This window comes from Saccopteryx bilineata, chromosome 3, assembly GCF_036850765.1.
Source record: "Saccopteryx bilineata isolate mSacBil1 chromosome 3, mSacBil1_pri_phased_curated, whole genome shotgun sequence".
Taxonomy (NCBI): domain Eukaryota; kingdom Metazoa; phylum Chordata; class Mammalia; order Chiroptera; family Emballonuridae; genus Saccopteryx; species Saccopteryx bilineata.
This window is the reverse complement of record NC_089492.1, coordinates 165,120,894-165,137,395: the sequence shown is the minus strand read 5'-3', so window position 1 is coordinate 165,137,395 and position 16,502 is coordinate 165,120,894. Positions and strand designations below refer to the sequence as shown.

The 16,502-nt window shown below is 36.9% G+C and overlaps 1 protein-coding gene across 1 annotated transcript in view; it reads left to right on the top strand.

The window, feature by feature from the left end:
- The window catches only part of MAN1A2 (mannosidase alpha class 1A member 2), a 155,886-nt gene that overhangs the window by 51,595 nt on the left and 87,789 nt on the right, over positions 1-16,502 (top strand). The window contains exons 4-5 of the mRNA XM_066268165.1: positions 7,272-7,390; positions 13,614-13,694. Of these exons, the coding sequence (XP_066124262.1) occupies positions 7,272-7,390; positions 13,614-13,694 (200 nt within the window). The remainder of the gene's footprint in view (positions 1-7,271; positions 7,391-13,613; positions 13,695-16,502) is intronic.

The following is a 16,502-nucleotide window of genomic DNA, read 5'->3' as shown; positions in this document are numbered from 1 at the left end:
AGCAACCTGGTCTCATCTCTCTAGGCAGAGGAGAACAGAAGCTTCATATCCATGCATGCTGCAAATGGCTTTTCCAGTCTACCTGAATCATTACCAGCTAGAAGCAGCGGTTATTGGGACTTGGACATGAGCTGCAAAATATAGAATGGTGACAATTCCAGTGCCATGTGGACTTTTCCTGTGTGGACTTTTCCTGGACTCCTGTTCCCTGTGACAGCTCCTAACAGACTGAACTGTGGTTGGGTTGCATTTTTCAGGGATTTGGCATGGTGATGGGGCCAATTTGGACTTGGTGAACAGGTTAAGGACACCACTCTTTTATGGATTCTTGCTGTATTGGCCAAGAGTTTGCTTAAAGGCTTTTAATCACTGTAAAAAAAATAGAAGACTGGATAAAAGAAGATGGGGCACATATACACCATGGTATACTATTCAGCTAGAAGAAACGATGACATTGGATCACTTACAGCAGAATGGTGGAACCTTGATAACATTATGCGGAGTGAAATAAGCGAATCAGAAAAAAACAAGAACTGCAGGAGTCCATACATTGGTGGGACATAAAAGCGGGACTAAGAGACATGGACAGGAGTATGGTGGTTACGGGGGGTGGGGAGAGGAAAGGGGGGAGAAGGGAAGGGGAGGGGGAGGGATACAAAGAAAACTGGATAGAGGGTGACGGTGGACGATCTCTCTTTGGGTGATGGGTATGCAACAGAACTAAATGACAAGAAAACCTGGAAATATTTTCTTTGAATATATGTACCCTGATTTATTGATGTCATCCCATTAAAATAAAATTTTATTTACAAAAAAAAAAAAAAAAGATCACTGGTCACAGATTACATCACAATAATGAAAAAGTTTGAAATGTGAGAATTAATCTAAGTATGACACAGAAACACGAAGTAAAAAAACAACAACAAAAAACACGAAGTAAGCAAATGCTGTTGGAAAAATTGGTGCTGATAGACTTGCTTGATTCAGGGTTGCCACAACTTCCACTTGTAAAAAACACAGTCTCTGTGAAGCACAAGAATGCGAAGCGCCATAAAGCGAGGTGTGCCTGTGTATAAAACATTTAACCTGCTTAAGGTGATTTATTTGGTAAATTGAGTGGTTTATGTTGTGCTTTCACAGTTACAAAGAAAATATTAAGTGTGATTGTAGGTGGATGTCTGGGGAAGAGATATGTTCAGTTCTCTCGAACTTTCTACCTCTTTTGAGTTCAGTCCACTTATTAAACTTCTCAATTTAAAAAAGTTAACTTACTTAACTAACACCTTTTACTTAACTTCATGATTAATTTTGAGAATTATTAAGCTGTTTTTTATAGTCTTCACTTCTTTCACTATTTTCAATCCTTGTTGTGATGGATATCTTTTAAGTAACAATAGATGAAAATATTAATGGGGTAACAAGATACATAAAGCAGTCATATGCAGTGTAGTTGTCTTTACTAAATGTAACACACCACCACAGTCATTCAAATAGCAGCATTTTCTTTGTGAAACCATGGAAAAATTTTTCTAATGCTTTGTTTTGCTTATAATTTGTTTTTGCTTGGGTGTTTTCTGTAAAAAAGAAAATGAATGAAAATATAATTTTCCCTGGGTATGAAAGATATTGGGACGAAAGAGTAATGGAATATATATTTTAAAATTTATATTATTTAAAAATTATAATGAGATGCTTGGGATCTCTTGATATGACATTTAATTTAGTAAAAATCACTTAATGAAATAAAGTATATTTCCTCAGCAGAGGTTACAGTTGGACAAGTTCCCATTGCTTTGTGGATGCCACAGTGCGAGACATTAGTGCAGTAAAATCCATTATATATATATATATATATATATATATATTTTTTTTTTTCCCTGAAGCTGGAAACGGGGAGAGACAGACAGACTCCCTCATGCGCCCGACCGGGATCCACCTGGCTCTGCCCACCAGGGGGTGATGCTCTGCCCACCAGGGGGCGATGATCTGCCCCTCCGGGGCGTCGCTCTGCCGCGACCAGAGCCACTCCAGTGCCTGGGGCAGAGGCCAAGGAGCCATCCCCAGCGCCCAGGCCATCTTTGCTCCAATGGAGCCTTGGCTGCGGGAGGGGAAGAGAGAGACAGAGAGGAAGGAGGGGGTGGGGGTGGAGAAGCAAATGGGCGTTTCTCTTTTGTGCCCTGGCCGGGAATTGAACCCGGGTCTCCCGCACGCCAGGCCGATGCTCCACCGCTGAGCCAACCGGCCAGGGCAAAATCCATTATATTTAATGGTTAATTAAAACTAGATCCTCTTTTCAAGTAAATATCCCTTTATATTAAACTCAGTAGTAGATAGTCCTTTTATAGGATTGGAATATAAAAATGTATGGAAAACAAGAGTTGGATATTAAGTTTTTACTTGTTATTTTAACCTTATTTCTCAAAATAGTTAATGTATTAACATTTATCAAATAGATACTGGTTCTAGGCAGTGTAGTGGGTGAATAACATACATAATTTTATTTAATCATTGCAATAACTGTTAGGAAAGATTGCTGAATTTATATTCAGAAGATTAATGAGCTTTCATGTAACTTTAAAAATTTCATTTCTTAAAAGTCAATACAAATCTTTTAGCGTGCAAAGGGATGTTTCTTTCTTAACTGAATATAATTTTGTTAAAAGTTTTTCTTTTTAAAAGTAATAGAATATTTAAAAAATGAAAGGCAGTTCTGGTTTTGGTAATTCTGTCAGACTTATTCAAATGTAAACTTTGTAGATCACTTTTTTGTTAGGTTGGTAAATGATGAGTAGGGCCTCAGGTTCAGATTATATCAGGTGAATTCTTACTAGTTGGTCATTAGGAGCACTTAAGTTGATTTACTGTGTACACTAAGAGTTATTTGTGAGATCATAAAAGTCAAAGGAAGTTAAAGTTGGGAATGAAGACTTTACAAAATAACCCTCTCATTCTGGGTTAACTGGGTATAGAAGCAAGATTTTCCCAGTGGTCCTCCATTTCAGAGGAATCATTATATAAGTGAATATTAATTAAATATATAGTGTGTCCGTAAAGTCATGGTGCACTTTTGACCAGTCACAGGAAAGCAACAAAAGACGATAGAAATGTGAAATCTGCACCAAATAAAAGGAAAACTCTCCCAGTTTCATACCTATTAAGTGCAGTTCGATGTGAGCTCACGCACAGATTTTTTAGGGCTCCTTAGGTAGCTATCCCCTATAGCCTCTACAGACTTGTCACTGACTGATGGCCTACCAGAACGGGGTTTCTCCACCAAACTGCCGGTTTCCTTCAACTGCTTATCCCACCGAGTAATGTTATTCCTATGTGGTGGCACTTCGTTATAAACGCGCCGATATTCACGATGCACTTTGGTCACGGATTCGAATTTAGTGAGACACACAACACACTGAACTTTCCTCTGTACCGTCCACATCTCGACTGGCATGGCCGTGGGCTGCTCTGCTGTATACATGGTGTTATGTCATCATCTGCGCATGCGCACATGCTGCCACATCATCCTACAGAAATTGGGAGGGTTTTCCTTTTATTTGGTGCAGATTTCACATTTCTATTGTCTTTTGTTGTTTTCTTGGGACTGATCAAAAGTGCACCATGACTTTACAGACATGCTGTATATTCCAATAAAATATTTTACTTTTGTCCTGGCCAGTTAGCTTAGTCCACTAGAGCATCGTTGCAACACAACAAGGTTGTGGGTTCAGTCCCTGGTCAGAGCACATGCCGTTAAGCAGCCAGTGAATGCATAACTAAGTGGAACAACAAATGGATGTTTATCTCTCTCTCTCTTGCTAGCTCTCTCCTTTTCTTTCTCCCTTTTCTCTTCCTTTCTCTCTTCCTCTATCTTTAAAATCAATCATTAAAAAAAAGTTTTACATTCTCTTTTGCCAGTCTGACCTGAGGTCAGTTATTTGCTTTAGATTTTGTAATTTGGTTTGTGAATAAGGCTATTTTTCTTTAGAGCAGTAGTCATATACACATTAATAGTAATTAACATCCACAGTATTTATATAGTTTATAGTGCTGTGAAGTGAATTGTGTTCCTCACAAATTCACATGTTGAAGCTCTAGCCTCCAGTGTGTATTTGGAGATAGAGCATTTAGGAAGTAGTTAAGTTTAAATGAGGATGTAAGTGTAGGACTCTAATCTTAAGGTTAAATGAGGTCATAAGTGTGAGGCTTCTTAAAAGAAGAGGAAGAGACACCAGAGCTCTCTCTCCCTTTGCATATGTTCCAAGGAAAGGCTATGTGAGGACATAGTGAGAAGGTGGATGCCTACAAGCCAAGGAGAAAACCACCAAAACCTGGAGCCGTGATCTTAGGCTTCTAGTCTGCAGAGCTGAGAGGAAATTAATTTCCTTGTTTAAGCCTCCTAGTCTATGGTATTTTGTCATGGCAGCCAAGCTGTCTAATAAATGTAGTATGTGCCAAGGACTCATTTCAGAGATTTATGTGAATTGTACTTATGTAGTACCAACAGCAACTTTATGAGACAGATACTATACTTGTTTCCATGCATAGACTAGAAAGCCAGTCTGAATCAACTAACTTTCACAAGGTCACAGAGGAACTAATGGGACCAGGATTTGAATCCAAACATCCTGGTGCCAAGATCCATGTTTGTAAGCACTATTCTAAACGGATTCAAGAATCCTTCAAGATAGAAACAAACAAAAAAAAATCCAGTTATTATCAGCAGAGAAAAAAATCCATGTGAGAAGGAAAATATAGTGAAATAGTAGACAAAGGGAAAATGCAATCTGCAGAATTTTCAATAGTCAAAATGAGATGCTTATATTTATTATTAATATTTTTGAGTTGGTTACAATTATTTTCCCAGCCAAATAAGAGTTTAGGAATGGATCCTTTATTGTTTTTTTTTTTAAATCTTATGTTTTAGATCTACAATTAATTTATTAAAGGATTAATAAACAAGGTTTAAAACTTTGTTTCCTATGTACTCTGTTCCTTTTCTGTATCTAATATTCTTGGTAGTGAGTATAATTTGGGAGTTTGTGTTTTTTTAAATCTATTCTTTTACCTTTTCTTTGTTTAAATAGAAGTCTAAAAGAGGGGTGGTAGTTCTGAGTGTCTCATTTGACATCCCAAATTCAGTATGCCTTTATAGAATCAGAATCTTAGAGTTCAAAGGAACTTTAGAAGTTTAGCCTCTCTATTAGTATAGGTACATACAGGCGAGTATTGGTACCTTTAGTTACAATATTCTAGATTATACATAAAACAGCTTAAAACGTTTTATTTTATTTTTTTTTAAGCTTTGATTATTAAAAAGTTCTTATACAAAAACCAGTATTCCTTTTACTTCTATCCAGTTAGTCCTACACATCAGAAGATTCTTCATGTGCAGATAACAGAAAATCCATTTCAAAATGGCTTAAACTAAAAAAGAAATTTAATCAGTTTAATGAAGTCCTGGAGTAGATTGGATTCCAGCTAAGCTTTTTTTCTCTATTTCTTTTCTCTGTTTTCCTCTGTGGGCTGGTAAATTCAGACTGGCTTTTCAGCAGGGTGGCTGCAGCAGCTCGAAGCTGCCTGTTTCATACTACCACATCTACAGAAAAGAGAACACTGTAGAGAAGAGAGCACTTGGCTGTTTAGAAACTTCATTGAAAGACTCATTGTTTCTTGTTTCTAACTGGGTTTTGTGCCCATCCTTGAACCAAATGCTATATACCCAGAAGGATGAGATTTATTTGTTTGGTTTTGCCCAGTTAGGACTCACCGCTGGAGCTTGTGGGTAGGGAGAGGGAAATGTTGCTGGACATAAATTAACACTGATACTACTTTTTCCAATAGAGATTAGAGTCTATATATGCTACGTTCCCTTTAGTCACTTAATAGCTCTCTTGGTTATCAGATCGACTGTTGCAGTGCTTGTATTCAAGTAACCCCTTTACTTAAAAATGACCCCAAAGTCATTCACATAACTTTTATTATGGTATATTGTTATAATTGTTCTATTTCATGGTTAGTTGTTATTGTTAATTTCATACTATGCGTATTTATAAATTAAACTTTATCATAGGTATGTACGTATAAGAAGAAACATCGTATGTATAGAGTTTGGTACTGTCTGCGTTTCAGGAATCCATTGGGGGTCTTGGAATGTATCTCTTGTGGATAAGGAGGTGGCTACTGCACTGAATATTGTTGTAATGTCAGTTCTCTCTAAATTTAGATTTAGAGTTAAAGCATTCCCCCCAACATGACTTTAATGTATAAATGATAGGCTGACTCTGAAATCTATATAAAAATGCAAAGCATGTGAAATAGAACAGTTTTTAAAAAGAAGAACAAAATTGAAGGATTTCCATTACCTGATTTTAAGATTTACTGTATAGCTGCAGTAATGAGGGCAGTATGATCTTAGCTAGCATAAGGACAGCTAGAGATCCATGGAAAAAAATAGACATAGTTCTGCACATACAAGGTTAATTGATTTTCATCCATGGTGCTTAGGTAATTCAGTGGGTAAAAAGATAGTCTTTCCATAAATTATGCTGGATTCACTACATATTCATGTAGGAAAATAATGAACCTTGACTCTTCAACGTTGTGCACAAACATTAACTTGAAATGGATCATAGATCTAAACATAAAGCTAAAAATTTAAGCTTCCAATAGAAAGCATTTGAGAAAATCTTTGTGACCTTGAGGTAAGTAAAGAGTTTTTAGAATACAAAAGCATAAACCATTAATGAAAAAAAATGGTAAATTAGACATTAAAGAATTAAAAATATCTGCTCTCCAAAAGACATTAAGAAAATGAAAAGACAAGCCACAAGACTTGGAGATATATATGGTATATATATACAAAGATCTATTCAGAATATGTAATTAATTCAGATACCAAAGAAGGTATATGAATAGCCAATAAAGCACATCAACCACCAGGGAAATTAAAATTCAAGCCATAGTTCAACATCCTACACAGCCATTAGAATGACTGAAATTAAAAGACAAACAATACCAAATGTTGACAAAGATGATACAGCAACTAGAACTCCATATTGGTACCAGAAGTATAAAATTGTGTACTCTGGAAGGCAGTTTGTCAGTGTCTTATAAAGTTAAACGTAAACTTACCATACAGTGCAGCAATTCTCCTAAATTTTTCTCTGATGCTCACTATGAGATCAGATAGTTTTATTTTTATATATATAAAACATTATAATAAGCCTTATATGAAGGGTATCTTTTTAATGACAGTTTTTCCTTTCCAAATACAGGAAGTTCACAAATGGGTGCTACCATAGTAGATGCTTTGGATACCCTTTATGTCATGGGACTCCATGATGAATTCCGAGATGGGCAAAAATGGATTGAAGACAACCTTGATTTTAGCGTGGTGAGTATATGATTGATGATTTCTTTGATTGACTATGAGAAAAACAGTGTTGAACCATAATAGTTTTGAGCACTACACTTGCAGTTTAAGGAAATCCTGTCTCATTTTTTGGGGGGATTATTAGTTGTTATTTAATTTTTGCATAAAATACTCTCACCATCTTCCTTGTAGTTTTCTTGCCCTTATCATTTGAGGCAGTGTGTTAAATGTGTTAAGGCAATAGTTGGGGGAGGGGTACACTGAACTAGAAATATGAGGAAAGCATGAACTGTAAATATTGCTTTTTTATTTATTTATTTATTTTTTTAAGATTTAATGATTTGGTGCAGCTTTGATGAACCTTCCTAATTAGGCCTGTGCCCATCCTTCCAGCATTTTGGCACAGTTGTTAAGTGGTACTGCTTAGGTTTGAAGCCCAGCCCATCTACATACAATCTACTGTGTGACTTGGGGAACTTTCTTATTCTTTGTAACCCTATCATTGAAGTGCTTTCCCGTTGCAATATTGTGAGAATTATTTGAGATAATCTGGTACATAGAAAATGCTCAGTAAATGAAAGCAATTATTTTCATTATTATCAGTCTTTGTCTAAAAGATGTGTGGACTGTTTTGTCATCTTCATTATCATCTCTCATGGTATTTGTGCTTGCTGTGCTCTGGCTCCTCTATGAGAGTGGCTCACGCTCCTCTATGTGTTTTTCTTTTTGGCAGACTTTGTATATTCTAATTGTGATTTAAATTTATAATTACTTTTTTCTCTGATGTCTTTTCTGATGCTAACTAGACAAAACTGATTACTTTCTTTTATATTATTCTAGTAGTTTGGACATCTCAATTAGAACAATTTCTATTATCAGGTAGGTTTAGGCTTGGCTGTGAGTGGCAAGAAAAGTATTATGAAATAGCTTAGATTATATAGATGTTTATTTCTCTTTCATTCAAATTAAGTACAGAGATAAGCTGTGTAGAGTTGATTTGGATAGCTCCTGATCATCAAGGTCCTATAGTTTTTTGTCTCACCAACGTCAGCGTACAGCTTAGAACTCCAGGTATAAGGTGGCTTCTCAAGATAAGGTAGAGAAACCTTCCAGTTACAGAAAAGAGGAAAGAATAGAGGAATATGCTATTTTTTAAGAACACTTCTTGGGAGTTGATCAGCCCACTTTTTCTTGTATACTGTTGAGGACCTCTTATTCATATGGCTCTACCTTACTGTAAAGGAAGACTGAGAAATGCAGTCTCCCCCCAACTTCCATTTGGCTATGTAGTCCTTATAGATGTAGTACTTTTTGATTCGGGTTTAAGAAAGCCCTGCTCCAGAGTCATGAAGATATATTGCTATATTTAATTTTAAATATTTATTGTTTGTTTTTGCACTTAGGTCTTTAATTCATATGGATTTGATTTTTTTTTTTTTTTGTATTTTTCTGAAGCTGGAAACGGGGAGGCAGACAGACTCCCGCATGCGCCTGACTGGGATCCACCTGGCACGCCCACCAGGGGGCGATGCTCTGCCCATCCGGGGCTTCGCTCTGTTGTGACCAGAGCCACTCTAGCGCCTGAGTCAGAGACCATGGAGCCATCCCTAGTGCCCAGGCCATCTCTGCTCCAATGGAGCCTTGGCTGTGGGAGGGGAAGAGAGAGACAGAGAAGAAGGAGAGGGGGAAGGGTGGAGAAGCAGATGGGCGCTTCTCCTGTGTGCCCTGGCCGGGAATCGAACCCCAGACTTCCTCATGCCAGGCCGACGCTCTACCACTGAGCCAACCGGCCAGGGCCATGGAATTGATTTTTTATGTAGGCTACTATCAGTTAATGATAGCGCTATTTATTTCCCCACTATTTGTACATGCCACATTAGTCATATTAGTCTATTATTTTCTATTGCCCTTTTTTCTTTACCCCTTCATTATTAAACTGTCTTAAATACAATATTTTTATAAGAAACTTGATATCTGTATTTGAATCCTGATATCTGATCTTGTTTATCTTAATTCGCAGCTTTTCATTCTTTTATAAAAAAAATATTTTAGCCTGACCTGTGGTGGTGCAGTGGATAAAGCATCGACCTGGAAATGCTGAGGTCGCTGGTTCGAAACCCTGGGCTTGCCTGGTCAAGGCACATATGGGAGTTGATGCTTCCAGCTCCTCCCCACCTTCTCTCTCTCTCCCTCTCCCTCTCTGTCTCTCTCTCTCCCTTTCTCTCTCCTCTCTAAAATGAATAAATAAAATTAAAAAAAATTTTAAAAAAAGAAATCTTTAAAAAAATATTTTATTTACTGATTTTACAGAGAGAAGAGAGAGGAGTGCGGGGACTGAGAAGTATCAACGCATAGTTGCTTCACTTTAGTTGTTCATTGATTGCTTGTTGTATGTGCCTTGACCAGGGAAGCCCACGGTTTTTAACCGGTGACCTCAGCATTCCAGGTCAAAAGGCAGATCTTTGTTCTTTTAAGCTCTGGAATACTGTTGAAATTTTGATGAGGATTACATTAAATTTATAGATTAATTTGAAGAGAATTGACATCAGTACAATCTAAAATACTCCTGTTCATTAACGTGGCAGCTTTATTATGCCTAATAATTTGCTCATGTGTTATTTTATCAGGAATCAGAACTAAACTATTTATTTTAATTAGAAGATTTGCTTTTAAAAATTGTTAACCAGGCCCTGGCCGGTTGGCTCAGCGGTAGAGTGTCGGCCTGGTGTGCGGGGGACCTGGGTTCGATTCCTGGCCAGGGCACATAGGAGAGGCGCCCATTTGCTTCTCCACCCCCCCCCCCCTTCCTCTCTGTCTCTCTCTTCCCCTCCCACAGCCAAGGCTCCATTGGAGCAAAGATGGCCCGGGCGCTGGGGATGGCTCCTTGGCCTCTGCCCCAGGCGCTAGAGTGGCTCTGGTCGTGGCAGAGCGATGCCCCGGAGGGGCAGAGCATCGCCCCCTGGTGGGCAGAGCGTCACTCCTGGTGGGCGTGCCGGGTGGATCCCGGTCGGGCGCATGCGGGAGTCTGCCTGACTGTCTCTCCCCATTTCCAGCTTCAGAAAAATACAAAAAAAAAAAAAAAAAGTTAACCAATAATGGGGAACTGAAAAGGCAAAAAGAGGACACTGTGGTATCACAAGAGGTAGTAGTAACTCTAGAAAACAGCTACCACCCCTGGCACTTTGAGAACTATGTGAAGAGATTGGGATAATGAAAATTTAGTAGCTAGGGACTCTGCTTCTGGTACCTTAGGAGCTGTTAGAAGGGCTTTCTTGGAGCTGGGCCTCAGACTTCTGAGGAGCAGATACCTAGCTAGCACTTGGTATTGCTAACAGCTGTAATGAAGCTGATTGGGAGATTGTGTATGTGTGGCAGGGGAACTGTAATCTGGAACCAATTGCCGCTGCCAGGGTGAAACTAGAGGTAAATTGGGTGGAATAAGTCCTTTCTCCTTCCTCTATTCTTGTATTATCTTCGTAAATTTCCTATTGGGACAGCCTGGAAGACAGCCAGCTGGCAAATGAGAGCTGCATTTGCAGAGTTCCAATTCTGGTATATGAAAGTAGAGTACAGAGGGTGGGTATGAACCTGAGTAAACATAGCTTAATGATTGGCACGATCATTTATCATCCCTTTACTTTTAACCTGTGTCATAGGTTTAACTGTACATTATACATATGGTAGTATTTTGTTTTTGTTATATTTTTTAAATCTTGGAGGCTTTTAAGTGTTAAGTGTGAAGTAAGTATATTATAACATATTTAGAGTTGGAGCTTTGTCTTTGTTCAGCTGCCTTTATTATTGTACTTTTCATTTGCTTTTATTTTCTGTCTTTATTTTGGTTTAAATTACTTCATGTTTCTTTTTCCCTCTACTAGTTTGACATTTATACTTTTCATTCCCATTCATTTTAGGGTTACGTTTAAAATTTATATGTATTCTTATCAAAGTTTAAAATTAATCAGTTTCTTTGTTCTCCTTCTAGAGAACATAAGCATCTTAGAATACTTTAATTTAGTTCATTCCCCTCTTATCTTATAATTCTTATCTAATTGGTCCCAACTTGTATTTGAAACTTCCAAATAAAGTAATGAATAAATAAATATATTGAATGCTTCCTCTGTAAAAGATACTTAGATTTTGTGAAAAAAGTAATGAACAAAACAGTCATATCTCTTTCTTTAGGTTATACTCCAGTTTTTGGGAGAAAAACAGTTGTTAATCTAAAAAGGAAAAGCGAAAGTGAGAGGCAACAAGAATTTATTTGGGATCAAAAAGAATTGAAATATAAGAATATAAATTCAGCAGAACCCCAAGTTATGTTCCAATTAGGAGGGAAGGCAAGAGCTTTTTATGAAAAAGGAAAAAAAATGTGATTGAAAGGAAGGAATTTCTGTTGGTACTAATGAGCCGAGTTATTCGCTATCTACCCAGTTGGTAGTGCTAATTCTAAAGAGAGTCCTTAATTTTCAGTCCTTGTCAGGATTTCTGCTTCCTGTTAGCTTTACAAACAACTGCTTGCAATATACCGTCATTAGTGTTGCCCAGTTCAGAGGTATTGTTGCCCAGTTCAAATATACCGAAAGTTAGAGGAGTAAGATAGCCAGGTAGCTCCTCTGGAACGACAGCTCTGATTCCATTCTGAAATTGCTTCATTTATAACATTTTCACACAGTAAACAAATATTCTAAGTTATAAGTAGTCTATCAGTTGGTAATAAGTGCTATGGAGAACAATAGAGTAAGTAGGATTGGAATAAGTAGTCCCTGGGACTGCTATTTTACAGCAGGTAGTTTTGAAGGACTCTGTTATGATGATATTTTTAAGAGGAGATCCCAGGGAAATCATAGGGCTATAAGGCTTCTTTCTAATAGATATTATAGCTGGATATAGAATTAGAGATTGATCATTATTTTCTCTTAACCTTTTATAGATACAGTTCCATTGTTGTTTAGTTTCTGTTATGCTGTTGAAAACTGTCTAATTTTTCAAAATAATGTCTGTTTTCTCCTTATTTTAATATTTTATGTTTTGCTTTGTTGTAGTGTAATTCCATTATCATGTGTCTATTACCCTTTGAAGGACTCAGGGTGTTATCAGCCTGAGGATTTATGTTTTTATCAATTTTGGAAGATTCTCAGTTCCTACTCGTTTGAATAATGCCTGTCTCCCATTCTCTCCCTGCTCTCCTTCTAGAACTTCTCTTGTGAGGGAAGGTATGAGTTTTACAAATACCTAATTATATAGTAATCAGATGATAACTGTTAATCAGGGGAATAATGCAGGATAAGGGGCATTAGTGATGAGGGATTATTTTACTATTTTACATTGTGTTGTCAATTCTGGAACAGCAAGTAGAGCCATTTGATAATAAAAAAGTGAGTCCAAGAAATATTGGTAGGAAGTGACATCAGAGAGGTTGTGAGTAATCTGATTATGTTGAGTCTTATCAGTCATTTTACGCTGAGTATAGCCAGAAGTCATTGTAAGGATTTGCGCAGACTCATAGCCTAAACAGATTTAAGGTCACTCAGCTATAGGATGCTGTATAGATAGAGTGTAATCAGAAGGGTAAGGATGAAATCAGGGAAACTGGCTAGAAGATTATTAAGGTGATAGAGACCCTCCCTCCCTCTTTCCCTGCTGTCTATATTTGTGAATGTCTGTTACAGTACGTTATATATTGGGAATATATGGAATAATATAAAGCACCGTGCTTTTGAGGATGGGGTGTGATGACAGTTATGTTATTAGAAGTTACATTGTATTGTGAAAATTCTATATTGGAGAAATATACTTGTGTTATCAAATGATGTGTTCTGTCTATGAATGTTGGAAAGACTTCAAGGTAATATGTATTTCCTTTTAATTTTTATTAATAAATTAATCATAAATGTTATCTTTATATTGGTTGGTTGTGTATATCCTGTGAATTCTTGGGTCATATTCTCTGTCACTGCTGCTTTTCTTTTTTTGGGTTAGTATCAAATATTTTGATAATTTCAGGATAATATGTAAAGGACATGAAAATGGCCTATTGTTTTGTCAGTTAGGAAGCAGCAAGGACAGTAATGGAGGAGCAGCAGTAACATTAGCAAATGGGAGGGGAGATTGCAGTTGCATAGAAAATGGAGATGTAGAAAGTGGAAAAACCTTCTCCACAGGATGTTTGCAAGGAATATATGAAGTATGGAAAACTCTAAAGACTTAAGTATATGTGACTATTTTCAATATGTTTTCACAGAATTCAGAGGTGTCTGTGTTTGAAGTCAACATTCGATTTATTGGAGGCCTATTAGCAGCGTATTACCTTTCAGGAGAGGAGGTGAGCAAGATCAAGTAACACATTGTTTGTGTTGGGGAAGGAATTGTGAATGGAATTTAATAAAGTGAAAGATTCCTCTAGCACAGCATATTGTTTTCTTAATTGTTGAATATTGAACTAATGTTAAGGTTTGCTGGAAGAACTGGAGGCTGCAGGTGGGACTGTTCTATGGAAATAGCTTTTCATTTTGAGAATCTCAATAAAACATAAATTCATCACAGATCTTAGCTTTATATATAGCAGGTCTCCTCTGCAAGAGCCATCCTTCTCCAAGCTGTTGCCACTACAATTAATTACATGGTCAAAACAAAGGGGGGAAATTAATAAGACCATAATTAAAGAATGAATCAGGAATATTGAATATGGATCCTCTTAAGATCAAAAATTAATTATTAAAACTGTCTGTCTGAAATTGAATTCAGTTTTTTTTTTTTTGTTTTTTTTTGCTATAAGTTAAAAAAACAAAATAACTGAATTCTCCTTTCTAGCAGTCTTGGTGTTAATAGGGACACACTTGAGACCTACTGTGTTGGGGAAGTGGGCATGGAAAATTTCCTTTTCAACACAGATGGGGTAAAGAATAGGGCTGAATGGCCAGTTGGCTCAGCAGTGGAGCGTCGGCCTGGCATGCGGGGGACCCGGGTTCGATTCCCGGCCAGGGCACATAGGAGAAGCTCTCATTTGCTTCTCCACTCCCCCCCCTTCCTCTCTGTCTCTCTCTTCCCCTCCCGCAGCCAAGGCTCCATTTGGAGCAAAGATGGCCCGGGCGCTGGGGATGGCTCCTTGGCCTCTGCCCCAGGCGCTGGAGTGGCTCTGGTTGCGGCAGAGCTATGCCCCAGAGGGGCAGAGCATTGCCCCCTGGTGGGTGTGCCGGGTGGATCCCGGTCGGGCGCATGCGGGAGTCTGTCTGACTGTCTCTCCCCATTTCCAGCTTCAGAAAAATGCAAAAAGAAAAAAAAGAAAAAAAAAAAAAAAGAATGAGGCTGAATAGGAGGAGAAAGAGAGACTAAGAGAAGGAGGTTTTAAGTTTTTTCTGTTCCGTTTGCTGAGACACTACTTCCCCTAAATATTTAATTGGTTTGTTGGTCTAAATAATTGCAAGAGCTCTTTGTAAATTTAAGAAAATTCATCTTTTGTTGTATGTGTTGTAAAGATGGATTTCTATGTTGTTTTTAGTTTTTATGTTTGTTGGTTAACCTTAAATTCATGATTTTTAGAATTTTTTTAACCTTTATGACATAGATTTTGTTTATTAGAAAGTCATCCCCATGTCTGTATATTATACAACAAAAATTCCCATCTTTCTTCTGGATTTTAATGATTTTATATGCTTATATTTAAATATTTCATCTATGTTGTGTGCTTGTATGTGTGCAAAGAGTGAGATATTTCTGTAGTATAATTTTTTTAGAAGTAATATATTCTTCTAGTATTTACTTCTAAAGATGCTGGTATGTACTGTCAAACTTTATTATGTAACCTTGTTAATACCTTCAACCCATTTGGCTATAGCCAGAATACTTCAGTTCACATTTAATACAATTTTCACAGAACTCAGTTGTACTCTGGCCAGCAAACAGGTGTTCAAACTTCAGTGTGTACCAGAATCACATAGGGTGCTTTTTAAAAATTAAGGTTCTAAAACCTCCTTGCAGGACTGTGATTCAGGTGGTTTAGTGCGGAGACCATTATTTTAATGTTTTTTTATGGAGGCTTCTTGTTAAAGATGGTTTTGGAAATGGTGCTTTTATACTTTGAGAAATTCTGACTTAGCTTATTTGAGTAAAATTATTGTAAATTAAGTGATAGTATTTTTAAGGTCAGATTTATTGAGATATTATTACATTGAGTAAAATTTACCCATTTTTGTGTATACTCCTGTGAGTTTTGGCAGTGAATATAGTCTAGTAACCACCATCATAATCTAGATAGAGAAGAATTCTTCCCAGAAAATTCCTTTTCTCTTTATAGTCACCCTACCCCCTACTGCCTGCCCATTAGTCACTTTGCTGTCTATCAGCTTGATTATCACAGTATATCACAAGTGTTTGTATAAGTAACCCTTATCTTACTAATAGTGGTCTCAAAACATAGGAGTAGTGATACTAGCAATTAGGATATGCCAAAAAAGAAGCTGTGAAGTGCTTCCTTTAAGTGGCTGTAAATTCTCTCAGTTTCTTTTAGTTTGAAAGTCTATATGAATTTTTTTCCTGTGTGTTAAATTTAGGTTTTTTTTTTCTTTCAACAGTTTAAAAATGTCACTACATTATCTTATAGTTGATGATGAGAAGTCTCTGTAATTCTTTGTCTCTCTGTATGTAAAATGTTCCTACCCACCCCATTCCTCTTTTGGCTGCCTTTAAGATGATCTGTTCATATTTTGTTTTATGAAGAATCTGAGTGGTTTTTCTTTTCTTTTCTTTTTTTTTTTTTTTTGGAGGGACGAGTTGGATTTATTTATCTTTTAGGTTCTATGAGCTTCTTAGATATATTTTCATATTTTTCTTTTGAAAAATTTTTAATCATTATCTTTTAAATTATTTTCTTCTGTTTCCTTTCTCTCCTCCTCCTGGAATTCCACTTACACATACATTAGTCTGTTTGAAATTGTCTCATGGCTCTTGCATTTGATATTCCTTTTTCTCCTATTCACAACTTTTTTATTCCTTGTGTCTCAGTTTGGGTAATTTTTATAAATCTACCTCTGAGTTCACTGACTTTTTTTCTCAGCTCTATTCATTCTACTTTTAAGCCTGTTGAAGACATTTGGCATCTTTCTTACTTTGACTTTTTATTATTATTGTAGTA